The 26,754-nt window shown below is 43.4% G+C and overlaps 2 protein-coding genes across 2 annotated transcripts in view; one reads left to right on the top strand and one right to left on the bottom strand.

Moving 5' to 3' along the window:
• The window catches only part of WDR70 (WD repeat domain 70), a 114,859-nt gene extending 98,001 nt beyond the window's left edge, over positions 1–16,858 (bottom strand). Inside the window, exons 1-5 of the mRNA XM_053407743.1 lie at positions 16,733–16,858; positions 16,580–16,642; positions 13,887–13,970; positions 11,397–11,505; positions 8,441–8,618 (exon numbers count right to left, since the gene is read on the bottom strand). Of these exons, the coding sequence (XP_053263718.1) occupies positions 8,441–8,618; positions 11,397–11,505; positions 13,887–13,970; positions 16,580–16,642; positions 16,733–16,757 (459 nt within the window). The 5' untranslated portion in view covers positions 16,758–16,858. The remainder of the gene's footprint in view (positions 1–8,440; positions 8,619–11,396; positions 11,506–13,886; positions 13,971–16,579; positions 16,643–16,732) is intronic.
• A 1,075-nt stretch (positions 16,859–17,933) lies between these two features.
• The window catches only part of NUP155 (nucleoporin 155), a 37,420-nt gene continuing 28,599 nt past the window's right edge, over positions 17,934–26,754 (top strand). The window contains exons 1-10 of the mRNA XM_053407855.1: positions 17,934–18,105; positions 20,597–20,734; positions 22,264–22,360; positions 22,536–22,606; positions 23,002–23,094; positions 24,196–24,362; positions 25,157–25,262; positions 25,668–25,741; positions 26,302–26,393; positions 26,532–26,629. Coding sequence (XP_053263830.1) covers positions 17,967–18,105; positions 20,597–20,734; positions 22,264–22,360; positions 22,536–22,606; positions 23,002–23,094; positions 24,196–24,362; positions 25,157–25,262; positions 25,668–25,741; positions 26,302–26,393; positions 26,532–26,629 — 1,075 coding nt within the window. The 5' untranslated portion in view covers positions 17,934–17,966. The remainder of the gene's footprint in view (positions 18,106–20,596; positions 20,735–22,263; positions 22,361–22,535; positions 22,607–23,001; positions 23,095–24,195; positions 24,363–25,156; positions 25,263–25,667; positions 25,742–26,301; positions 26,394–26,531; positions 26,630–26,754) is intronic.

The following is a 26,754-nucleotide window of genomic DNA, read 5'->3' as shown; positions in this document are numbered from 1 at the left end:
TAAAGTTAGGTAACCATTATCTTCGCGTTGCACATGGGAGAGGGAGAAGAGTTTAGTACTTTGCTTAACTAATTAATAAATAGGGTGATATTTGAATCAGAAACTTCCTGGTTCGGTTCAGTTTTGTGAAGCCCAATCCTGTGCACTCAGAAATATGTCCCTCTATATTCAATGTAGCTCAGTCTCAACTATGTGAGTGTCGGCTTAACCACTATGCTACGTAAGTTCACATTATTTGTTAAGAATCTGATATTGGAGCCAGGGCTGGAGGTCCTGTCCCACTCCAGCTGCTATTGGATTCCAGCCACCAACAGTCTCAGCCAGCATGGCCAATGGTCCACCAACATTTGGATAGCCGCAGGTTCCCTACTCCTGCCCTGTACTGAATCATACAATAATGGCCTTAAAGCAGCCCATTCCTACCTTTCTGTCTCACTTATTCATGCACACACAAACACAGGCTCTTCTGCCAGAACTTCTATACAGCATCAGTGTTAGAAACTGAAATATGAAAGCTAGGAGCTAAATGGCACCTTAAACCTAGGTTATGGGTGCAACAACGGAATGTCTAGGCGTGCTTTTCTTATAACAAGAATACAAAACTGAAAATGAACAAACTGCAGCTAAAATATTATGCTCATTTTTCACATGGTCTAATCCTTTCCCTGCTCGCTCATCGCTCGCTCCCCGATATTCTTAAGAGGGTCTCTTCTCCAGTCTTCAGAGAGTAGCTGGACATGGGGAGGCAGAAAAAGGTCCTCCTTTCCTTCCACTCCACAGCTTTAATCTGAAATCTTAGGCACAGTACTGCACCCAGAGCTCAGAAACGGCTCACACTAATAAAATTCTGTTGCATAATATGCCTAGAACAATGGGAGTTTTGAACACTGTACAACATGGCCTATCTGACTCCATATGGAATAAAATCATTTCTAGGTTATCCAAGTATTTCAAGCCCAGTGCTTGTACCGTAAGCCATCTCTTTTTCACAAAGACCAGGTCAAGTGATACTGGTGTTTTATTCTGAGCTCCTCATCTCTGCAAATGCCACTTCAATGAGAACAACGACACAGGTTCAGTTTGATCATTGTGGACTGTATTACCAAGCACCATTACAACTCCAGCTTGCCAGAGCTTTGAATGTTTGGATATGGGCTTGGTTCTTTCGATGAAAGATAAGGGGTAGCAGATGCAGGATTAACAAATGTATTTATATTCCATGCACACTGATCTTTAGTTTTAACACTACATACCAGCCCTTAGTCTGGTGCCCACACTGCTCACTGGTGTACCAATCATTCCCTTCCATCACTACCACACCCCACCAGTGATGGCCTCCTCCTACTGTACATAAAAAGCACCTCATGCAAGCGTTATTTTGGAAAATTATCATAGCTGAATATGACCCTCTCTGGAACCCCCATTAACTCAGGGTCCCACTTCTGCATTTACAGGGTTGTTACCTCTCAGAGACTGCAAGTTGTTTGCAGCCTTGGTGGACTTGATCCTCATTAGCTGAGAATCAGGGTCAAATGCAAACTTCCTGCTATTACATTCAGGTAGGTCGCCATGTTGGTCTGACGCAGTCGAAATAAAAAAATTGTCCAGCAGCACCTTAGAGACCAACTAAGTTTGTTCTTCAGCTTGGTATCTGAAGAAATGTGCATGCACACGAAAGCTTATACCTAGAACAAACTTAGTTGGTCTCTAAGGTGCTACTGGACAATTTTTTAAATTTATTCCTGCTATTAAGCCCTTTGATTCCTTTAGTTATGGGAAGGCATGGACCAAGCTTAGTATGATCCAGTCCTTTCTTGTAAATGTGACAAGCTTGTAAGGGAAGGGAATTTGGAATTCAGACTTGAGTAGAATGGCAGGACTATTTTCAGACCCTAATGAGGCGACATGGTGGAGGAGGAACAGAACAAAACATGTGTGTGGAGACTGCCCTAGACTGTTATTCAAGAATCCCAGTTCTAGTTGCCTCACCTCCCAAAGGATGTTGTGGAGCTGGAAAAGGTTCAGAAACGGACAACCAGAATGATCAAGGGGCTGGAGCAACTCCCTCTACGTTGAACATATGAATTTAGGGGGGGAAAGAATAATAATTATAGAAGTGTATAAGATTGTGCATGGAATGAACAAAGTGGACAGTGGCAAATTTTTCTCCTTCTCTCATTTTACTAGAATTCAGATATCCAAGGAAGGTGAATGTTGAAAGCTAAACATAGCTAAAACTCTGGAACTTGCTCCTACAAGTGATGGCCACCAACTTGGATTGCTTAAAAAATATATGGATTAGATAGATTCATGGAATATAATTCCATCAAGGGAGACACCTAGCTTGGTTGTCCTGGGGGATTTTAACATCCATGCCGACACGACCTTACAAGGGGCCGCTCGGGACTTCGTGGAAAGCATGGCCTCCATGGGGCTGTCCCTGAATAAGTTTGGCCCAACTCATAGCCGTGGACATGCCTTAGACTTGGTGTTCACCTCTATGGATGTTGGTGATCTGACACTAACTAAAAGCGAAACAAAAGAAGTGCCATGGTCAGATCACTTCCTGGTGCAACTGGACTTCTCCGCAACCCTTCCCCTCTGCAGGGAGGTGGGACCGATTCGGAAGGTCTGCCCCCACCACTTAATGCATCCAATTGGCTTCCAGAGAGTGGTAGGGGATGCTTTATCCCAAGTTGATGGCCTTTCAGCTGATTCCCTGGTGGCACGCTGGAATGCGGAGTTAACCAGGGCTATTGACTGTCTGGCTCCGAAGCGCCCTCTCCGATTGCATGGAGCCCGGACAGCCCCGTGGTTTTCCCCGGAGCTGAGGGTGATGAAACAATCGTTGAGACGGCTAGAGCGCCGGTGGCGGAAAACTCATTCTGAATCAGACCGGACACGGGTTAGAGCTCAACGTTGAGCCTACCAAGTGGCAACGGCAACGGTGAAGAGGGCCTTCTTCGCCGCCTCCATTGCATCTGCAGAAAACAGCAGCAGGAGACTTTTTCAGGTGGTTCGCAATCTATCGGAACCACCTGTACCACCGGGGCCTGGTAGGAACCCCAAGATCTCCTGCAATGCTTTTGCAAAGTTTTTTGCAGATAAAATCGCTCAGATTCAGAAGGAGGTAGACTCCACCGTGGGAGCAGGGCCAGGGCGGGAGAGTGCTAGAGTTCTGTCTGGTCCTGTTACATGGGATCAATTCCAATCTGTTACCTCCGAGGATGTGGACAGGCTGCTTGGACAAGTGAAACCGACCACCTGTCTCCTTGATCCTTGCCCATCCTGGCTGATAAAAGCGAGCCGGGAAGGGCTGGGCGATGGGCTCTGCGGGGTGGTGAATGCTTCCCTCTGTGAGGGAGCCTTCCCAGACCCGCTGAAAGAGGTGGTCATTAAACTGCTTCTTAAAAAACCATCTTTAGACCCGGCCAATTTGGCCAACTATCGCCCAGTCTCAAATCTGCCATTCTTGGGCAAGGTGATTGAGCGGGTGGTTGCTGAACAACTCCAAGCACGCCTGGAGGAAACAGACCATTTGGATCCCTTCCAATTGGGGTTCAGGCCTCACCATGGGACTGAAACTGCCTTGGTCGCGCTGGTTGATGATCTCCGGCGGGCTAGGGACAAAGGTGAGAGCTGTTTCCTAGTTCTGCTGGATCTCTCAACGGCCTTTGACACCATCGACCATAACATCCTTCTGGACCGTCTAGAGGGGCTGGGAGCACTGTCATACAGTGGTTCCGCTCCTTCCTCCTGGGCTGTGTCCAGAAAGTGGTGGTGGGGGATGAGTGTTCAGACCCCTGGGCTCTCACTTGTGGGGTGCCTCAGGGTTCTGTCCTCTCCCCCATGCTTTTTAATATCTATATGAAGCCGCTGGGAGAGATCATCAGGGGGTTTGGACTGGGTGTTCATCAGTATGCAGATGACACCCAGCTCTACCTCTCCTTTAAATCAGAACCAGTGAAGGCGGTGAAGGTCCTGTGTGAGTGCCTGGAGGCGGTTGGAGGATGGATGGCAGCTAACAGATTGAGGTTGAATCCTGACAAGACAGAAGTACTGTTTTTGGGGGACAGGGAGCGGGTTGGTGTGGGGGATTCCCTGGTCTTGAATGGGGTAACTGTGCCCCTGAAGGACCAGGTGCGCAGCCTGGGAGTCATTTTGGACTCACAGCTGTCCATGGAGGCGCAGGTTAACTCTGTGTCCAGGGCAGCTGTCTACCAGCTCCACCTGGTACGCAGGCTAAGACCCTACCTGCCCGCGAACTGTCTCGCCAGAGTGGTGCATGCTCTAGTTATCTCACGCTTGGACTACTGCAACACGCTCTACGTGGGGCTACCTTTGAAGGTGACCCGGAAACTGCAATTAATCCAGAATGCGGCAGCTAGACTGGTGACTGGGAGTGGCCGCCGGGACCACATAACACCGGTTCTGAGAGAGCTGCATTGGCTCCCAGTACGTTTCCGAGCATGATTCAAAGTGTTGGTGCTGACCTTTAAAGCCCTAAATGGCCTCAGTCCTGTATACCTGAAGGAGCGTCTCCACCCCCATCGTTCAGCCCGGACACTGAGATCCAGCACCGAGGGCCTTCTGGGGGTTCCCTCATTGCGAGAAGTGAGGCTACAGGGAACCAGACAGAGGGCCTTCTCGGTAGTGGCGCCTGCCCTGTGGAACGCCCTCCCATCAGATGTCAAAGAGATAAATAATTACCTGACATTCAGAAGACATCTTAAGGAAGCCCTGTTCAGGGAAGTTTTTAATATGTAACGCTGTACTGTTTTTAACACTGATTGGGAGCCGCCCAGAGTGGCTGGGGAAACTCAGCCAGATGGGCGGGGTATAAATAATAAATTATTATTATTATTATTATTATTATTATTATTATTATTATGGCCATGTTTTTCATCCACAGCTGGATGAGGTATGCCTCTGAGTACCAGTTGTTGGGGAGCACAAGTGGGGAGACTGCTATGGCACTCATGTCCTGCATGGGTATCTGGTTGGCCACCGTGGGAACAGGATGCTGGACTAGATGGACCTTTGGCCTGATCCAGCAGGGCCTTTCTTCCGCTGAAATGATAAAGTGCTTGAACGTCACTTGGAGAAGAGAAGGAATAGGGACTGCTAGATGGCTAAGCATCTGCTCTTGAGCTCCACAGCAGCAGGCTGAAGGTAGCTTCTAGTCTACCCTCCTTGAACATCTTCTACAGTCTAGGAAGAGCTGCTTTCCTTCCTAGGCTTCTCCTTGGTTTTGTACCCACTCTGAGGTACAGCCTGGAGTACTACCACACAATCTTCCTGTTATGTCCTGTTCACCACCATCACTTCCCTGTTCAGTGAAAATCCTAGTGTTCCACTCAAGTAAGTCCTACTTCCAAATCTCTCCGCATTCCCAGAGTAACATGTTTTCAATCTATAAATGATTGCAGGTTTATTCAACTTCAAAGCCACAGCAAACAGCAAATGCCACCCTGGACAAACGCCAGCTTTGTCCTCAATGCTTCTTTCAATCTCTCAGCAGTATCTTAAATGAAATGCATATGTAAAAATCACACCTAGGATACACATTCCACCGCATTGTGCATTTTTGTGCAAGTCAGCTATGTGGGTACTTAAAATAACACTTCGGGTAAAATAATTTTGCATGCATTACAGTTTTAACACTAATAATCATGAACGAAGTGAATCTGATATAATTCTTAATAGTAGTTGTTTAGAGCTGTAGTATAGAGCTAACCCTAGCACCCAGCCCCAATGCTGCAAGCAGCGTATTGCAAACTAGCCTACTGAATGCAGAGCAAAACTCAGAAACAGGCAGCCTGAAACGCATTTGCGTGCCAGCCTTACAATAAGAAAGTGTCTTTTTTCTGAACAACAGAAAACAGGAATTGATATGATTACTGTAGGGTCAAAATGGCACAGCTGATTGTAAACAGACGTAGAATTCCTTTTCCACTAAACTCCTGACAAAAATCGTACGGATGAGACAACTGCAATGACAACATGGGTCGATCTGAATCTGTTTTGGGGATGGAAAGAAAAATGTTGAATGACAAACCATTCAACCTTGTTCTCATGGAGATTAATGTTGATGATATTATGCAATAATAGTAATAATAAATCTTTCAACTGAATCTAGTGAAGAATAAAACCTGCATAAGATCTTTCTTCTAATTTAAAATCTCCCTGCCTTATTATACTTGATGTGTTTGTCAGTCTCTCTTTCTCTGTTTTATGCCATGGTTTTAGACAGACAGATAGAAAGCCACCTACACTTCTAACATGGAAATCCAGACATCTTTTTTTTAAAAAAAGAATAAAAAATAAATAAGTGAGCATCCTTGCACCTTGAGCCAAAAGACCTGCTGCTCTTTACCCACATAGCCAGCCTGTCCCACTAACTCCTGCCCACATCACTACCAAATGACAGTCACAGCCTTCATCTTTAGTACCAATTTCGGCACATTTCCCATATTTGAGCACAGAAAAACTGAAAACACTCTATGCTAAGATTATGAAACTAATTTGTTAGCCCAAAGCAAAAATGAAGAAAACTAGTTTAGTGACTGTTACAGACAGTGCTTTTTTGTCTGGGGAATACGCATACCCCTAACCATTTTGCAAATCTAAGTTTGGCCTCATTGAGGGGCAGTATTTCAATATGAGTAGGAAAATGAGAGTATCCCTAAACATTTTTTTTAAAAGAAAAAAAGCACTGGTTACAGGGATAAAAATCTTTTTAACTGTTATCAGTGACTTTAAAAAGAAAATAAAAGCAAAGCAAAAATAACTAAAAACTGTGTTTCCAAGCTATTTAGTTCCTTTGCCGTGCAAAAGGAACAGCAATTAAACCATGTTGCATCAAACACTGAAATCAGTTTTGCCTCAGATTATGCACAACTACTTTCAAGTATTAAAAATACAGTAAATGAACGGCTATCCCTTTAAGGCTTCATTGCATTCAAACATTTTTTCCCCTATAATACCTACACAGTAAAACAACATACCATCAATAAATCTTCACAAATGGTATTTCCAAAAATGTAGCAAAAATGTTAAATAGCACTAACGTTCAAAATTGTCACTCAGAATACCCGTCGGGGGTTAAATTGAAAGGTTTACATATGATTCAATCAAGTAACAGCCTCATAAAACTGATGTTTAAAAAATGAATCTTAACTTTATGACTGCTGTGTTCCTTTGGGGAAAGCAATTTGGTATGATTTGTGAAAGGAAGTTGAACATGTTACTTTTCGCTTATGAGGTTTTTGTATTCCTTTTTTTAAAAGGTGCACATATTACTTTATACAGCTGTGAATGATGACTGCAGACATTTACCCATATCTTAAAGAGCGCTCAAAAATTCTGTTCATGTGAGAATGCTCAATGAATTACAATCCAGGAGAGGGAGAAACAAAGAAAAGGGAAAAGGAAATCAGTTGAATCCACCTATAAACAATATATGTGTGTTAAAGTATTAGAGAACAGCTGCAAAACTAACAAATTATTTACGTTTAATGTCCCTTCAACTGAGGATCAAACCATATTAAAATAATGCTCAACAAACGGAAACCCGCTTTTCTAAGGAAACTCCAAAGATAAGAAGCAAAACTTCTCTTCTTTCAAATGTGATCACCTAACAGTGAGTAGCTAGTATAAATCTACCTAACACATAAAACCATTGGTCTTTAAAGAAGCAAACACTTGTTGAATTATTTCTTGAAGCAAGCATTACAATATTATGGATGTCTTAAGGAAACATCCATATGAACCACTACATGGAAATAAAAGGGAACAAATTAAAAGTCCAAAACAAAAACCACAAACAATTAACAGTTTGAGAAACTTCGCAATATGAAACCGTGGTGAACTCCTACATCCCAAAATAGATCAACAGCACCACCTAGAGCAGAGAGGGGAACCTGTGGCCTGCCATATGTTCCTGAACTACAACTCCCATCAACCCTGACCATTGATCATGCTGGCTGGAGCTGACTCCCAACAGTCTCAACTTCCCATAAGTTTAGTACGAAGGACTTCCGATCAGAAGGTCGGCAGTTCGAATCCCCGCGACAGGGTGAGCTCCCGTTGCTCGGTCCCTGCTCCTGCCAACCTAGCAGTTCAAAAGCACGTCAAAGTGCAAGTAGATAAATAGGTACCGCTCCAGCGGGAAGCTAAACAGCGTTTCCGTGCGCTGCTCTGGTTCACCAGAAGCGGCTTAGTCATGCTGGCCACATGACCCAGAAGCTGTACGCCGGCTCCCTCGGCCAATAAAGCGAGATGAGAGCCGCAACCCCAGAGTCGGCCATGACTGGACCTAATGGTCAGGGGTCCCTTTACCTTTACAATTCCCAGGTGATTATCTCCTTTGCAAAGTGCAAGCAATCAACACGAAAACAGAAGACGACACAGCAGAAACGCCGAGAGAATAAAAACTGACCTCATCTTCTTCCAGGATGTTGTCCTCGTCATCCTCCTCATCACTGCCCTTATATCCAGGAGGCAGCGGAGGGCCAATTAGTTCATCATCGGAATCTTCCGCTGACCCTTGGGGTGGCAAAGTGGGGCCAATTGGTTCTTCATCTGAGCTGTCGTCACTTTCACTACCAGATGAATCCCTAGGCGAACAAAAATATGAGATGTATAGTGGCAGGGGTCTTTTTCATGGCACCTGCCTCTGTGTGCCCAAGTCTCCAGCCTACCCTTTTCTCCCCGACACATTTGCCTACGTGGTGCCACAGATTGGTGAACAGAGGACACCGTATCTGGCAGCCAGTGCAGGGTGGGCGAGAAAGACAGGAATGTAGGGAACTGCCTTATATGGAATCAGAGCATTCATCTATGAAGCTCAGTATTGTCTATACCAATATTCTTCAACTTTGGGTCACCAGATGTTGTTAGATATCCTGTATAGAACCCTGGAGAGCCACTGCCGTTTGTGTAAACCAGTGTTCTTTAACCTTAAGTGGCTAGCTAACCTTAAGATCGGGGATGCAGGTGGCGCTGTGGGTTAAACCACAGAGCCTAGGACTTGCTGATCAGAAGGTTGGCGGTTCGAATCCCCGCAACGGGGTGAGCTCCCATTGCTCAGTCCCTGCTCCTGCCAACCTAGCAGTTCGAAAGCACGTCAAAGTGCAAGTAGATAAATAGGTACCGCTCTGGCGGGAAGCTAAACGGCGTTTCTGTGCGCTGTTCTGATTTGCCAGAAGCGGCTTAGTCATGCTGGCCACATGACCCGGAAGCTGTACACCGGCTCCCTCGGCCAATAAAGCGAGATGAGCGCTGCAACCCCAGAGTCGGCCACGACTGGACCTAATGGTCAGGGGTCCCTTTACCTTTACTAACCTTAAGATCATGGTTAGGCAAACTAAGGCTGGGGGCTCGATCCAGCCCAATTGCGGATGGTCCGGGAATCAGCGTGTTTTTACATGAGTAGAATGTGTGCTTTTATTTAAAATGCATCTCTGGGTGATTTGTGGGGCCTGCCTGGTGTTTCTACATGAGTAGAATCTGTGCTTTTATTTAAAATGCATCTCTGGGTTATTTGTGGGGCATAGGAATTTATTCTTCTTTTTTTTTTCAAAATACAGTCCGGCACTCCCACAAGATCTGAGGGACAGTGGACCGGACCCCTGCTGAAAAAGTTTGCTGACCCCTGCTTAAGATGGATGAGGATGGTGGAAACTGCAGTCCAACATCATGTGAGCACTGAAAGTTGAAGAACACTGGTCAACACTAACTGGCAGTGCCTCTCCAGGGATTCAGGCAGAAATGTTTCTCAGCCCTACCTGGAGATGCTGGCGATTGAATCTGGGACCTATGCTACAACAGCAGCAAGAGTTTTACTAGCAAAGTATTGGAAGACACAAGAACTACCCACGCTGGAAGAGTGGCAGACGAAGGTGATTGACTATATGGGACTGGCGGAGATGACGGGCAGAATCCGGGACCAAGGGAAAGAGACGGTGGAAGAAGATTGGAAGAAATTTAAATTTTATCTTAAAAATTGTTGTAAAATTAGTGAGTGTTAAAATGTCATGGGTAAAGCATAGCAGATTTGCAGCGATAAATGATTGGATAAGAGGAAAGAAAAGGGTTAAAGAAAGGGATTTATAAGTAATTTAGATCAGGGGTTGCTGAAAAAGTTTAAAACAGGGTTGCAGAAAAGGGAGGCATGGGGAAGTCGTTGAAATTGGGTATAAGAAAAAAAGATTATGAAATTATACATGTTTATATGTTTGTTTGTTTGTGTATTGTTGTTTGTAATGTCTTATAATATATGTTGAAAAACTAATAAAAATTTTATTTTTAAAAAAAGGGATTGAATCTGGGACCTTCTGCAAGCGAAGCAGGTGCTCTAATAATAATAATAATAATAGTAATAATAATAATAATAATAATTTTTATTTATACCCCGCCCTCTTAAAAACAAGATTAAAATACAACATTAAAATATTGAAACATTAAAATACAGACTCATCACAGGAGGAGAAAGGAAAAAGAAAAAAGAGGGGGAGGGAATCAAATTGGCTCCAAGCCAAAGGCCAGGCGGAAGAACTCTGTCTTACAGGCCCTGCGGAAAGAAATCAGATCCTGCAGGGTCTCATGAGGCAGAGCGTTCCACCAGGCCGGAGCCAGTGTTGAAAAGGCCCTGGCTCTGGTTGAAGCTAATCTAATTTCCTTAGGGCCCGGGACCACTAGGGTGTTGCTATTTATGGACCTTGAGGCTCTCTGTGGGGCATACCAGGAGAGGCGGTCCTGTAGGTATGAGGGTCCTAGGCCATCCTCTACCACTGAGCCTTCTCACAAGATCTCCTTCCGCCTCGGTGGCAGTAGCCCCTGGCCTCAATCCTGGGAGTAGCAGAGTATAAAGCAAAATGGCTGCAAATGTGAGAAAAGAGCTTCTGAGTCCTAGCTTTCCAGCAGCACCTTTTCAGCAAGAAGGAGAATGGTGCCAGCACGTGGTACTCTTAGCAATGCCCTGTCTGAGAAATGCAGTTGTCAGACAGGCATATATCGCGTGAGGTGGTCCCTTAGATAACCTGGATTCAAGTTGCTCATGGCTTTAAATGCTAAAGCAAAGCTTTGACCGTGCATAGGTTTGCACTGTTGACATTCACACTTATTTGCTTATTTCCTAGTAAGTATGAATAAAGACTACAGCCTTTTTCTATCACTGCTGGCAACAGCTATTGCTGCCTGCTCAGAGAACATCCAGGCATAAAAGAAACACTGGAAAATCAAACCAAACTGTTCTTGAAAAGTGTGTCAGCTAACTCCAAACATTGGTTGTTAAGTAATATGGTATACAACGCGGTGCCATCTTGCATGAAAAGTGCCTCTTATTCTACCAAAAAAGAGATATAGAGCCAAAAGTTTCCATTATATCTACTTACTTAGAAGATGTTTTCACTACTGGGCGTAAGGATGCGGCTGAAGAATCAATACCTTCACACCGGCTTTCAAGTTCTTTTTCTTTCTCAGCTGCCTTTTTCTCACGCTCTTCTGAATAAATAAAGTACAAAGGAGAAATTTGGTGCCAGCTCTGAAGCCTTCATTTGGGTTTTAAATGTCTGGAATGATGATAATTCAAATCATTTTTTTAAAAAACAAAACAAACCCAACCTATAACACTGAAGATCAAGCAGTCATAGACTAACATGTCCTAGTTTTCATGGTATCTGCTGATATAAGGCAGTGATGGCAAACCTTTGGCCCTCCAGATGTTGCTGGACTTCATCTCCCATCATTCCTGGTCATTGGCCATGGTGGGTATGGCTTAAAGGAGATTTTTAACAACATTGGAGGTGCACAGGTTGCCCATCCCTGCCCGTAAAGGTAAGCTTCACAGGAAAAGAAAACAGCCTTTCAAGTTCCTGGGCAAGATCCAACAACATAACAGATGTAATATGACCTCCCATTCCTCCCCTCCCCCCGAAGCCATCTGTCCATTCCCTCATCCATTTCATTTTTTTTTAAGATATTTATTAAAATTTCCAATTTTTATACAAACAAAAAGCAAAAAAGTTTAAAAAACACATATAGTTCACAATACTTAGTTTTCAATGACATATTTCCCTGACCTCCTCATACCTCCCCTTCTTGTAGTCCAATTCAAATTATTTATTCAGCAAATCCTTATCTCAAAACATTACAGCTAAAAAATCCCTTAATTTCTATCCAACATCATTCAACATTCATTAATTTTACAATATTTCTGTAAATAGTCCTTAAATTTCTTCCAATCTTCTTCCGCCGACTCTTCTCCCTGGTCACGGATTCTGCCAGTCATTTCTGCCAATCCCATGCAGTCAATCATCTTCATCTGCCATTCTTCCAGAGTGGGTAAATCTTGCGTCTTCCAGTACTTTGCAATAAGTATTCTTGCTGCTGTTGTAGCATACATAAAGAAAGTTCTATCCTTTTTTGACACCAACTGGCCGACCATACCCAAGAGAAAGGCCTCTGGTTTCTTCAAGAAGGTATATTTAAATACCTTTTTCAATTCATTATAGATCATTTCCCAGAAAGCCTTAATCTTAGGGCACGTCCACCAAAGGTGAAAAAATGTACCTTCGTTTTCTTTACATTTCCAACATTTATTATCGGGCAAATGGTAAATTTTTGCCAGCTTGACTGGGGTCATTCCCTCATCCATTTCAGAGGGGGCTCATGAACAGCAGGGGGAAGGAAAGTCAATTTATACAAGTGAGATGTACAAGTGGTATGCCATAGTTTGGTATCTCTCTCCTACCTTTTGCAAAGAGATTTTCTACTTAGAAAGTCTATGAATTAAATCAGCTACCTTTAATTTTCAGAACCAGGCTACAGTAAAACCAACCTCTCCAGAGAACTGAAAGGCTTTAAGTTTTGGAAAATCAAAAATGTCAAGTTATTTAGTCTATTCCTTAACTGGGGAACTTGCCAAAGATTCTGCACCTTTTAGGATGTTTTCATTTCAGCTCCTTTCTGGTACCTAGAGCCAAGGCAGACTGAGGAAATGGTTACTACCCCCCTTTTAAAAAATACACTCTTCTGTTAAGCATGTGGTTGAAGAGATGCGTCCAACTGCCCGTTCTTTTACATAAAACAGCCACAGAAAGTGTGGAGGGGAGCTCAACCTGGAGCTTAACCCTTTTCTCACTACATTGTTTTCCCACTGAAAAAAAAAATCACATCCTGAAGCCCTGAGACTACTGTCTGTAAAAGGAGGAAAGTAAGCAGCTGTGAGCATGGGCTTGATGTGCTTTTATGCTGGGCTCACAAAAATGAGTGCAATTGAGATACTCTGGCCTCTGCCAACAGCTAAAAGAATATGCTGCTAGATTTTCCCCCAAAGATTTCCACTGACAGCTGGTGCAGCTGGAGGCAGAGGAGAAAAGTTCCAGGACCCAGGAACCAAAGTCCCTCTAACTCCCAGGCACTGTCCCAAAGAAACTACCTCCCATTCCTTTTAACTTTGCAGCACCTCTTTAAGAAGTAGGCACTTAGCACAAAGCTGCCTATAAAAAGTATTACTTTACAGACGCCTTTTTGGAACATTTATTTGTGGCGAGGTGTGGATTGCTTTGGTCTGTGCTGTTGTTGTTTTTTAAGCTATTTTAAAATGATTTTAATGTTGTGTTTTAATGTTGTAAGCTGCCCTGAGACGTTAAGGTGAAAGGTGGGTAATGAATAAATAAATAATGTTTACCGTGCAATTTTTACTCATTCAATGTTTACCGTACCATTTTTATTCAGTCATCCCCCAAACCATTTTAAATTGCCTTACGTTGTGAGCTATTAACAAAGCTATTAACATTTAAGAAAAACTGCCAGAAAGTACTCTGAATTATAAATCAAATGAAGAGCAAATCAAACCCTTGATATGAAATAGCCTCTCTCACCCAGGATCTTCCTACTTCTTTCCACAGCAGTTCTTCGAGTTTGTTCAAACATTGCATCGAAGTCAAATGTTCGAGCTTTCTTTCCTAAGTGATGAGGGGAAAAATAAGGAAGTGATTTCCTAAGTGTTTAGCTTACATGAAAGGGGGGGAGTATTCCTGAGAAATTTATAAAAATACAAATGAAAGCATGAAAATCAGTGAGAACTGAATGCCTTGACACGATAAAACATTTGTATGCAACAACTTACTCTTAAGTACACAAGAGTCCTGTTGGACAAGACCAAAGTGCCATCTAGTCCAACATCTTGTTTCCAACCAGATGTCTCCCAAAAGTCTACAAGCTGTGTATAGAGGGCATTATAAGCTGTGTATAAGCTTACTACACTTTTGCAATAGTATTTTAATGATCAAACATATTGGGTGGAATTGAACCTAGTGTTAAGTTAAGTACAGTGGTACCTCGGGTTACAGACGCTTCAGGTTACAGACTCCGCTAACCCAGAAATAGTACCTCTGGTTAAGAACTTTGCTTCAGGATGAGAACAGAAATCGTGCTCCGGCGGCACAGCAGCAGCAGGAGGCCCCATTAGCTAAAGTGGTGCTTCAGGTTAAGAACAGTTTCAGGTTAAGAACGGATCTTTGGAACGAATTAAGTTCTTAACCCGAGATACCACTGTATATGTGCATGGAACTAGCCTGCTCATGCAACAGGCCATTTCCCCACTTCTCACCCCTCCATATGCCTCCTAAACCTGTTCTGGGGGTTCCTTATACCTGGAAACGTCCATAAAGTAAAATGTCCCCCCCCCCACCTTAACTGAGCAGCTCCCACCATTGTCTCCAATGTGGCACATAGATTAGAGAAAATGTACATGCGCACACTGTATATACAACTATCAGTTTTATTTGTTGTGGCCACACATATAAGAGGAACATTCAGAGGAAGCAGAAGAACATTCTGGGAAGAAGGGCCAGGAGAAACAGTTTGTCTTGTCTCCATCAGTAAGAAACCTTGTGGTACTAAAAAGTAGCCATTATGACATTTGCCATGTCGCTAGGCATCAACTATATATATATATTTGGCCAACACCTGCTCCAGCACAAACTGAGAGGTGGAACACTCTACTGTGGAATAAGCTTTAGAAACATTCTGTAGTTCAGTACAACTACAGGTCATAAAATCATAGAATTGTAGGGTCCAGCCTCCTGCAATGCAGGAATCATCTCTAAAGGATCCCTGACAGATGGCCATCCATCCTCCAGTGGAGTCCACCACCTTCGAGAGACACACTCTCACATCAAGATAAGGCCATGCGTTCAAATGCTGACACTGTGCAGCATTTCACAGGCAATTCAGCAACATTTTTGGACTTCTCTGAAGTGCAGCACAAGGTCAGGGGCAAGATGTTGACCCACGGCAAAAGTGAGGCGGTGACAGTACACAGCTGGTGACATCTGCATGTCTGAAATCTTGCACCACCCACCAAGTGCCCTGTGCAGAATTGCAACTTCAGTGTTGTAGACCCATATAGATGTGGGAGAAACGTAGGAAACTGCCTTACTGCCCTACCTCAGTATTTCCCTCGCTAACAGGCAGTGGCTCTCCAGGGGATACTCCTAAACGTAACTGCACCCTGACCCGACTGCATTTTCATACTGTAAAGCACCCTGTGATCCACGTACGAAGGGAGGTGCAGTATATAAATCAGTGGTTCCCAACCTTTTTTTGGCCATGCCCCACCTAAGCATCTCTAAAATCCTGATATAATAATAATAATTTATTATTTATACCCCGCCCATCTGGCTGGGTTTCCCTAGGCACTCTTGGCGGCTTCCAACAGAATATTAAAATACAATAATCTATTAAACATTAAAAGCTTCCCTAAACAGGGCTGCCTTCAGATGTCTTCTAAAAGTCTGGTAGTTGTTTATTTCCTTGACCTCTGATGGGAGGGTGTTCCACAGGGTGGGTGCCACTACCGAGAAGGCCCTCTGCCTGGTTCCCTGTAACTTGGCTTCTCGCAGTGAGGGAACCGCCAGAAGGCCCTTGGCACTGGACCCGTGTTTGGGCAGAATGATGAAGATGTCCCACCCTGTGACATATAATTCTTATTATTCAAAAAGTGAACTATTTACGTGGAGGAAGCTTAAAGGTAAAGGGACCCCTGACCATTAGGTCCAGTCATGACCGACTCTGGGGTTGCGGCTCTCATCTCGCTTTATTGGCCGAGGGAGCCGGTGTACAGCTTCCAGGTCATGTGGCCAGCATGACTAAGCCGCTTCTGGCGAACCAGAGCAGCACACGGAAATGCCGTTTACCTACCCGCCAGAGAGGTACCTATTTATCTACTTGCACTTTGACATGCTTTCAAACTGCTAGGTTGGCAGGAGCAGGGACCGAGCAACGGGAGCTCGCGCCGCTGCGGGGATTTGAACTGCTGACCTTCTGATTGGCAAGTCCTAGGCTCTGTGGTTTAACCCACAGCGCCACCCGCGTGCCATTGGAGGAAGCTTAAAGGACCATTAACTGTTAATAACTCATTCTCGAATTGCCCCCCTTAAAATCAAATTGCCCCTTTTGTGGGGCGTGTGCCCCACGTTGGGAATCACGGATATAAATGATGATGATAACTAGACTGAACCTGGGACCCTCTGCATGCAAAGCTCTGTCTCAAGGGAAGCCTCTCACTCACCGAAGCCTGAGAAGCCCATCGTAGCTGCCAGCTCCGGGTCGGGTCCTGCCACCGGCTCGGCATCTGCGAAGAAAGAAGAGCGCTCAGTGCTTCCTCCTCCTACCCAAGACCGGCAGATCCTCCAAGGGAAGCCTGGCCGGGCTCGCTACTCACCGTTCTCTGCTCCCACCGGCTCCATCCCGAGAGCGACCCGCACTTCCCTTCTCCAGGAACCACAACACAGGCAAGTTGCCCGACCAGCAGGAAGTGGCTGCTGAGCGAGAGGAAGCCACTTCCGCTCGATGGCTGCCAGAGTGAGACCCCTGGTGGTCGGAGGGAAAAATAACTATGCCCAAGACTGAAGGGGTTGATAATTATAATCGAAATACTGCTTAGTTTCAGTTTCAGGGTTACAACCCTGGTATATTTCGTTTGCATATGCTTATTTATTTTCGAGGGTAGTATCTAGAATAACAAATATGTATTCAGCTGTGCAGGTATTTGTCATTTTTGGGCCTGTAACTGTTCCTGCAAAAGGTGGCGAAAGCAATACTGTACGTAACGTCGAGTATCAGTAGAACAAATAACTATTTACCCCGCACGCAAGACCCCCTTTCCTAAAATAAAAGTATTCTTTTGTTAGCAGTCCACCACACACAAGGCTGCAACCCTATTTGACAGCGCAATTCAGTGAGGCTTACCCAGGATTTACTTGTGAGTGGGCGTAGGATCGCGCTTCATGCCTGCAACGTTATGATGCACATTTATTTGGCAGCGAGCCTCGTTGAAATTCAAAAACTAAATAACTCTACATTTGTTTTAGCCTACCCAAGGGCTCAGGGCGTTACATCAAATTTAAAAACCGCAGCATAGACTCGGGGGGGGGGGGGACAACAGAAAGACCACGTCAAGTCCAACACCTGTCGTGTATGCAATCCTATGCAGTACACTTTCTCGGCTGGATTTCTGAAAGAACACACGGGTATGAATGGGCTGCAAAAAGCAATCCCCACTGAAATCAGTTACTGTACATTTTCTCCTCAATAAAAGAAATCGTTTCCTCGCGTTAACTTTACTCAGAATGCTTATTTCTCTACGGTCGCTTTCTCAGTAGTGAGAGATACATATTCCCCACCGCACCAAAAAAAAACCCGCAAAAAAACCCCACACCATATTGGAAGCCCGGAAGTGTGCGTACGAGGATCACTCTAACCCTTTTCTTCCTATCTCTACGGGTCCCGTCTTCGTGTCTCCCGCGGCAGCGCGGTGGATGCCGGGATTGGGCGCGCGGGCGCGACGCAGCGCAGTCCTGGCCTTGCTTCGACTCTGCTGAGGGGGAGAAGGAAGTTCGGCTTGGGTTCGACGTCGCCGCCGCCGCCGCCGCCGCCTTCTCCGCCTCCGCCTCGCCATGCCGGTCGCTCTCAGCCCGGCGGCCGCTCCGGCCTTGCAGGAGGCGCTGGAGAATGCGGGGCGCATCATCGACCGGCAGATCCAAGAAGACCGCTGCTACCCGGACCTCTCCGAGCTGCTGGCGGTGCCGGCGCCCAGTAAGCCGCGCGTGAGCGGGCGGGAAAGGCTCCCGGGGGGGGGGTCTCTCTCTCTCTCTCTCTCTCATTTTCTCGCCCCCCCCCTTGACGGTCTCCCGTGTGCGCTGCCAGCCTCAATGCCAGGCTTCCACCCACCCCCTTCACCCCACACCCCCTGGTGCCCTCCAGAAGTTGCAGGGCTGGCGGGAACTGTAGCCCAGGGTTAGGAACTGAGATTCTTGTACAGTGGTACCTTGGTTCTCAAACGTAATCCGTTCCGGAAGTCCGTTCCAAAACCAAAGCGTTCTAAAACCAAGGCATGCTTCCCATAGAAAGTACAGTGGTACCTCGGGATGCAAACGGGATCCGTTCCGGAGCCCTGTTCGCATCCCGCACGGAACGCAAGATGCAACTATGCGTGCACAGGTCACGTTTTGCCGCTTCTGCACATCCCTTCGAGATGGACAAATACCAATGGAAGCTTGTAAGTCACTTTGGGTTTCCTTGTGCTAGAGAAAGTGGCCAACAAATTCAGTAAGTAATAGTAACATTTAAAACAAGTTAAAATAGTATTTTTAAAATTGTATACAGCTCCTCATCTGAAGAACTCAGCAAGGTTCACAACGTAAAAGCACAACAGACACAATAAAAACAAGAACGAAAACAAGACAGATTCATAACACCCACTCCCACAAACACATTTAAAAGGACATAGAATGTTAACCAGCCCAAGGCCTGGCTGAAGAACGTTTTTGCCTGGCACCTATGCAGTAGAGTGGATGCTCGGGTTGCGAACGTGATCCGTGCGGGATGCACATTCACAACCTGCAGCGGCACGTCTGCACACACGCAGGTTGCGATTCGGCGCATGCGCAAAGTGCGATTTAGCGCTTCGGCACATGCACGACCACCGAAACCCGGAAGTAACCCGTTCCGGTACTTCCGGGTTTCGGTGGTCCGTAACCCAAAAAAACAACAACCTGAAGCGTCTGTAACCCAAGGTATGATTATAGTAGAATACTATCATAACAGCAAATTAAGCATTGCAAATCAGTGTTATCACCACTAAGTAAGACTTACTGTGGCTCTGATTCTTTCTGAAGAGTTAGGCCTAAATGAAGGTCGTGGAGCCTCCTGCTCCATCCTGCGACTCTTTGGGTACCTGGATATTAGCCCAGGCATGATGGAAATGTTGTTAGTAAGGAAGACTGCTGTATATAGCCAGGTATATAATAAAGCCCTTCATCAGCTTTGGATTGTAAATGGAGAACTGCTCTATTTGAACAAATAGATCGGGGTCTGTTGCACAAACTAGACTAGATAGGGCTATAGTAATATGCTTTAGAGTTCAAACTTAAGGTAGTGACTTTTAAAGCCATGAAAGGTTTGCGGCCATGTAACTTGGAGGGCCACCTGCACCTGTGTGAACTTGTCCAGGCCCTGAGATTAGCCTCAAGGCGCTACTCTCTTTTCTACCGCCAAGAACATAGATTGATGGGTACCAAGGACAAGTCCCTTTCATTGTTGGCCCCACATCCTGGCCTCTTCATTGGTGGCTTTTTAGCAGATTTTAAGATATACAGTATTTAGTCCATTTAGCTTTGCATTGATGGAATCCTTTGTTGCTATGTTTTACCTGCTGCTATTTTAATTCATTGTGCTGGCAATAATCTGGTTAATCTTTAATGTCTAGTGCTAATCATTTTGTGCTTCTTGCAAGCTGAGGTTCACACCAAATGTTATAGTGCTACTACTAGGTACATTTGTTCCATACTGGTTATACGCATATGAATGTACAGTAATGGTCTCATTACTAGGTTATTTTGGGGACAGGTGCTTTGTCTTTAATAGCTTAAGATTCTACAAAAATCTTCCTCCCTACATTCCCCAATATTCCACTTACGGTATATACAATAAACCATTATCTTGCCATACCTTATGTTATTCAGCTGCCATCTTCTGATGCGTTCCTTTTTATAAGACTAAAATTAGGGCAATAAAATTCAGTATTCAAAAATCTTTAGGTTTTTTTCAGTTAAGATCAGGAGAGCGGTGTATTTTGAGGCAGCCTTACCTTTTCCTTCCAGGCTAAACAGAATTGATAAAACAAATATAAAGCTTGCAATAGTCATTCATGCTTATCTTGATGATAACAAATAGAAACAAGAATACATTATAATCATTAGTTGGTTCGTTTGAAGGCAATAACTAGCATTTAATCTCTATCAAGCAACTTTAAAATAGTATGTCAAAGCTATGCAAATATAGTAGAACTTCTGTACTGGAAATGGTTTCACTCCAAACAGCCCTTGTTTAACAGCCCTTGATTTTCTTAAAGATGTATGAGCATTAATTGATTCCTAGGTTTATAGAGAAAAGCACCTGCTTTTCATATACTGAGAAAAAAATAAGTCTCTAGGGGTTAAAGAAAATATTCAATTAAAGTGAAAATATCCAAGCATTTTGTTTGTTTCTATTACTTCTAATTATTTTACGTTTTTCACATTTGCAGGTAGCCCCACTGTTTCTGGGATGTCAGATATGGATTATCCATTACAAGGACCTGGCTTTCTTTCAATTCCCAATCTTCCAGAAATAAGTTCAATTCGGAGAGTTCCTCTGCCCCCTGAACTGGTTGAGCAATTTGGACGTATCCTAATTATAATACAAGTGAAAGGCACATTAAATCTTGCGAGATGAAGGCCATGGGGGATAAAGGATGGGCTTTAGGCTGCTGGCTAATCCCTATTCATTCCAGCCTTCTCCCCATCTGACAAGGTCATCTCTTGTTGGTTGCTGTTTTCTTCTCCCCCACCCATCATTCTCCCTTTTCTCTTCCTCATAGCTACTTGTGCCCAGCTGGGAATTGGGCGTCCCTTCTACTTTATTTCACTCACCATTACACCTCTGCTGTTGCCTCCAATTCTACTACAGGTAGTTGCTCCTGCCTAGACACTAGTACAGTAATAGCAGTTAAATGATCATTGGATGTGTGGCCTAAAGTAATTTCTTTTTTGAAGAAGCCCAGCTTTTAGTTTCCAATGTCCCTTTTCCCCCTTCAGCATCAAAAGAGGTTGCAATAGCAGCAGACCAAGAAGCACAGCATGGTGAGGGACTGGAGCAGTAAAGAGTGGATGGCAGCCAGCCTCTTGCTCCAAAATGTTGGCTTTTCACACTTTGCCCTCCATCCATTCTCAGCCTTTATTTATGGCAGAAGTGGTGAAGCTGTAGCCTTTCCGATATAGTTGGATTCAAGCTCCTGTCAACCCCAGCCACTATGGCCAATAGCCAGGAGTGATGGGAATTGTACTTCAGCAACATAATATTGGAAGGCTACAGATTCCCCATCTGTGATCTGTACTGTGCTGGGTCTTCCAGGCATGATGAACGAAATGATAGAAATTGAATAGAACATGGCTTTTGTGCACACAAATGATTATTAGGAAACATTTGCATAATAATCAGTATGGCATTCTGCTGTTGAAACTTAATTTTATTGCTTGGAATTTAATTATTTCTGTGTTTTAAAGAGCAATAAAAAATGCTCGGTACTACAGTGGTACCTCTACTTACGGATGCGGTCCATTCCGGGGTGCCATTCGCACCCTGAAAAGTCCGTAAGTAGAGCGCTGCTTCTGCACATGCGTGTGGCGCAGTAGAGCGCTCCTGTTCAGGGTGCGCATGTGCGAAGCACGCAGAACGCTTCTGGGTTTGCCGTGTTTGCAACCCAAAAATCCGCAACATGAACCTAATGCAACTAGAGGTATGACTCTACTTCAGACTGCTTAGTGTCATGTAAAAGAACCTCCATTTATTCTGTTTAACATTCTCTCTATCCATCCCTTGATTGCTAAATGTAAATGAAACATTGTAAAAAAAGAAATCAAGGCTCCTGGTCATACTGTCTCCTAGCTTGAAATAAATTCATTCTTTCTCTGTGGAGAGACATGAATGTTCTTTTATGTTCATACAAATCAAGATTCTGGAATCTTATCAACTGAGCATTTGCTTAATAAAATAATTGCTATGTATGTTGTGACTTTACATTTATAATACTGAGCTGTGGAATTCGACACTTATCCCCATCCTCCCCTCCTCTTCCCTAATTGCAAACTTAACGTAATGCAGAATTGCATGTCTTGCCTTGGTGCATTTTATCCTTAAATCTGGATACTTCAGATATGCAATGCAATTGTATGATGGGAGTGTTTCCTGAAATTAGCAGGGCCTGGCTGACCATTGACAGTGACATTTTTATGTGGCAGTACGAAGATGGGTATGTAAGATAAATAATTTATGTCTAGGAAGTTTTTGAGTATGGTAATCTCAATATTGGTTAATAAGAAGAAAAGGTTTGTGTAAGTAACGGATTGGTGCTCTTAACAATTTCATTCACTCTTTGAGATATTAAGTACTCAATGTTTTCATGTAACCTTTTCTGTTCATTGCAGTGGGGACCTCGCTTATTTTGATGGCCTTAGTGAAACCATCCTTGCTGTGGGACTGGTGAAACCAAAAGCAGGTAATAGGCTGTGGACAAAATACACTTGGGAAAAATCATTTTAGCTTTATCCTGAGAATAAGCTTTCATTTGTTTGCTTTGTTGGTGTCTGTTCTGTATTAGAAACTATCTTACATACTGGGCCTTTTGAATATTATCATGCAGTGCACATAATTACCCCAAAGATAAATGTTGCATAAATATACCTTCTATTTTTGAGGTTGCATTGCTAAAATTACTGTAGGATTGGGAAAATAGCAGTTAAAAGACTTGAAATGGTATTTCCTGACTGACAGGAATTAGTGCATATGCCTCTTCACTCTCCTAGATATTGATTATGACAAGTAGTATGTTATTTAGAGGTGGTTTCCCCCCCTTATATTGACAAGTTGTCTTCCTGCTTTCTTTACTCACAGGAGTCTTTCAACCACATATACGGCACCTGCTCGTTTTGGCTACTCCTGTGGATATAGTCATTCTAGGACTAAGCTATGCAACCTTGCAAGGAGGTAATTGTGTATTTGCATGCTTGCTTTCATGAAGAGATAGGGAAAGAAATTTGGAGGAACTTGCTGCTACCAGCTGGTGACTGTTTAATGCAACTGGCTCCTCTTAGATTCAGCTCGCTGCCTTACCAACACAAGTGCCTGGCTAGACACAACCAACTTCATCTTTGGTGGAGCTGAGGGAATGAGGCTGTTCGGTGGCAGTAGAATGAAATAATGTCCGATTAAGCTTTTAGAAGCCCCACCTGAACTATACATATAAAACAGTATCATGCCACTTTAAAGTATCATGGAAAATGTAATTTGTTAAGGAAGCTGAGAGTTATGAGACCCCTATTCCTCACAGAGCTGCAATTTCCAGAGTGGTTTCTCAATCAAGCCCTCTTAGCAGGGAACTCTGGGAAATGTAGTCCTGTGAATGGAAGAGGGATCTTTTAGCGCAGGCTTCCTCAACCTCGGCCCTCCAGATGTTTTGAGACTACAATTTCCACCATCCCTGACCACTGGTCCTGCTAGCTAGGGATCATGGGAGTTGTAGGCCAAAACCATCTGGAGGGCCAAGGTTGAGGAAGCCTGTTCTAGCAACTCTCAGCACCTTTAACAAAATGCAGTTCCCAACATGCCTTGGAAGAAACTATGACTGTTTAAAGTGGTATGTTACGGCTTTAAACTCTTAGTGTAGATGGAGCCTAGGAGTAAATAAGTTTTAGCCTGAGATAAGTCTCTGTGTTAAAACACACATACATGCTCAAGATAACGTGTTTTTAGAAAATTTACTACTTTGTTGTATCTGGAGTGTATACTTTTAAGAGTATAAATAGGAAAAGAATTGGCATTGTGAATTAAGCATGTTTGATTACTGAGGTGAAATGAAATTTTAACTCTTAAGAACTGTGTTTTTCAACATAAGAGAGTTTTGCCTCAATCTTATTTATTCTGGGGATTTAGGGTTGGCATCTTAGTAGCAAATCTATCAACTTTTAGAAAATAGCACTTAAGAGTTCATGATATACAAACTCAATGTTAGGTCTTCCTTATTTCTTGAAATCATTTTAGTTGAAGTAGTCAACAAATAAAGTAACATATATGTATATATTTAATCAGGTTCTGGATCCCTCAATGATAGCATGTCTGGTGGAATGCAGCTTCTTCCAGACCCACTCTACTCACTGCCTACCGATAACACCTATCTGCTGACAATAACTTCTTCTGAAAATGGGCGCATCTTCTTGGCTGGCAAAGATGGTTGTTTGTATGAAATTGCTTACCAGGCAAGTGAAATCTGCTAGAGATGGATACTGGGGGATGGATGGAAAGTACATTGCTCTTGATGCCTCACTTCTTCCTCTTCTATATTGCTTCATTTATTTGAAAGAGAGTAGTGAGTTTCTTAGAGCATAAATGTTAGTCTGGAACTCCTGCTAACTTAATAAATATTCTTGTTCATTGCAAAGAATGTACTGAATCTGAGTCATCTTCAATGATCTTCAGAATCCTAGCAAAGAACCATCTGATGCTTAAGTATTTTTGTTACAGTGACAGACAATAACTCAATACTGTTGAGTTTATTCTATGGCCTGCATCAAAGAGGCCACAAACTGGCTAGTTCTCAAAAGACCAAGCTTCCTTCTTGAATTCTGCCAGCAATCAAAAGGTCAAGTCTCATACATGCTTCAACAACACACATGTGCTTAGAGCTGGCACATCAACACATGTGCTAGTGAATCTGATGTAATATTATGCTGGCTTACTCTGTGGTATAAAGCAGATTTACTGCTGTCCTTATGTAAGATTAGGGTCCAGTCAAAGTGAGAGAAAAATATGGAGTAATAAACTCTTGAGGTTTTGGAACTTTTAAAATGGAACTTTATAAAATGACTTCTCTTTCGAAGTACAGACTGCTGGTGCTGGAGGAGAGCACACTGTTCATCTGCAATGATCTGGGGGCCAGGACTAGTTAGGCTGCATAATAATGTTGAGAATTCATTGATAACTAGATGGGTCAAGTAAAGTATTCTATGGGTTTGTATAATAATCTAATTCTAGTGTTTTTTTATTTTTGTAGGCTGAGGCTGGCTGGTTTAGCCAGCGTTGTAGGAAGATCAATCATTCAAAGAGCACCCTTTCTTTCCTTGTTCCATCATTGCTCCAGTTCACATTCTCAGAAGATGGTAAGTGATGTAAAATCCATGTTTAAAATACCAATATTAAAACCCAGGTGTATTTGTGTTTGATAATACGTTACAAATGTCTGGCACCTCTGGCTCACTTAAATGTTTCATTTATGTAAATGAATCAATAGGTTGATTGCTTTCTTTCAAGATTCGTGCCACTAAATTACTGCTAAAGCAGTTTAACCAATTCAAATACAATACAAACATGCTGTTAAGACACTTGGGTAATTCGGCTAGTCTTAAGTTTGAAATTTGTTATTTGAAGTGCTTAGGTAAGAAAAAAAATGTTTTGATCGTCCACTGATATCTTCTGGACATTATGAATGAAAGTCTCTATTTCTCAATACCAAATGTTGACAGACTTTAAGCAGTTGATTCTGGGTTTCTATTCTCAAATTGCAGATCCCATTGTTCAAATTGCCATTGACAACTCCCGAAACATCTTATACACACGCTCTGAAAAAGGTGTGATACAGGTATGCCTTTTGATACATTCTGTTTCCCCTTATTCACAAATTTAGGTTCACATCAATGCTAACTTCATTACATTGATGGGAATTTACCGTATAACACAGTTCTAATCCAGCCTTGCAAAGACATTTTTCAGCGGGTAGTTGCCTACCATTGTCTGTACTTTGCGCACTTATTCTTTGTCCCACCTGCCCAACATAAAGTTATCCTCTTCCTTTTAGCTGTCAGTCCTGTGCCTGCTGATAGCAACTTTCATGCAGGATTGTTTCCTGTTCACTATGCAAATGTACTACAAGTTCCTTCGCTCTGCATCCTTTCACCTCCCCTGTTTGTTTTTATGGCTTTGCACTCCAAGCTTATTCCAACATCCCACCTGCATTCAATAAAAGAAGATTCTCTTGTGTTTCTGTCCAATGAACTACTCACCTTGGAGTGCAGTGCAGCTGCCATCTTTCATTTCAGAACTAACTTGCCTCCTGACGTATTTGCGGTAGGCATTGCGAAAGAGAATAATGTTAAGTGAATTCATAGTAAACCCACTAAAAGCAATATAATTAAATTGCAGGTTTATGATTTAGGTCCAGATGGTCAAGGGACGGTGAGGGTTGCTTCTGTTTCTCAGAATGCTATTGTGGCTGCAGCTGGAAAGATTGCCAGGTAAAATATCTACAAAAAGGTATTATGCTTGAGGAGCTGACATTAATCTCTTATTACATTTCTTATTATTAGATCATTTTGTTTACTTGGTAAAAAGACCTTGCATGTACACATGCTGATATCTTGGTTTTCTTTTAGAACCATAGACCGTTCTGTGTTTAAGCCTATCGTTCAGATAGCAGTGATTGAAAATTCTGAATCCATTGATTGCCAGTTATTGGCAATCACTCATGCAGGTAAGAATTCAGTATCCTTTTCTATAATGCTAAGTACCGTGTCTGTGCCCTGGTTCAAAAACTTACTGGGTGGCAAGCCTGCTCACATGGTGAATGAGCAGGTATGTGTCCCTCCCCTCTATTCT

Source organism: Podarcis raffonei, chromosome 11, assembly GCF_027172205.1.
Source record: "Podarcis raffonei isolate rPodRaf1 chromosome 11, rPodRaf1.pri, whole genome shotgun sequence".
Classification (NCBI taxonomy): domain Eukaryota; kingdom Metazoa; phylum Chordata; class Lepidosauria; order Squamata; family Lacertidae; genus Podarcis; species Podarcis raffonei.
This window is presented reverse-complemented; position numbering and strand designations above follow the sequence as displayed.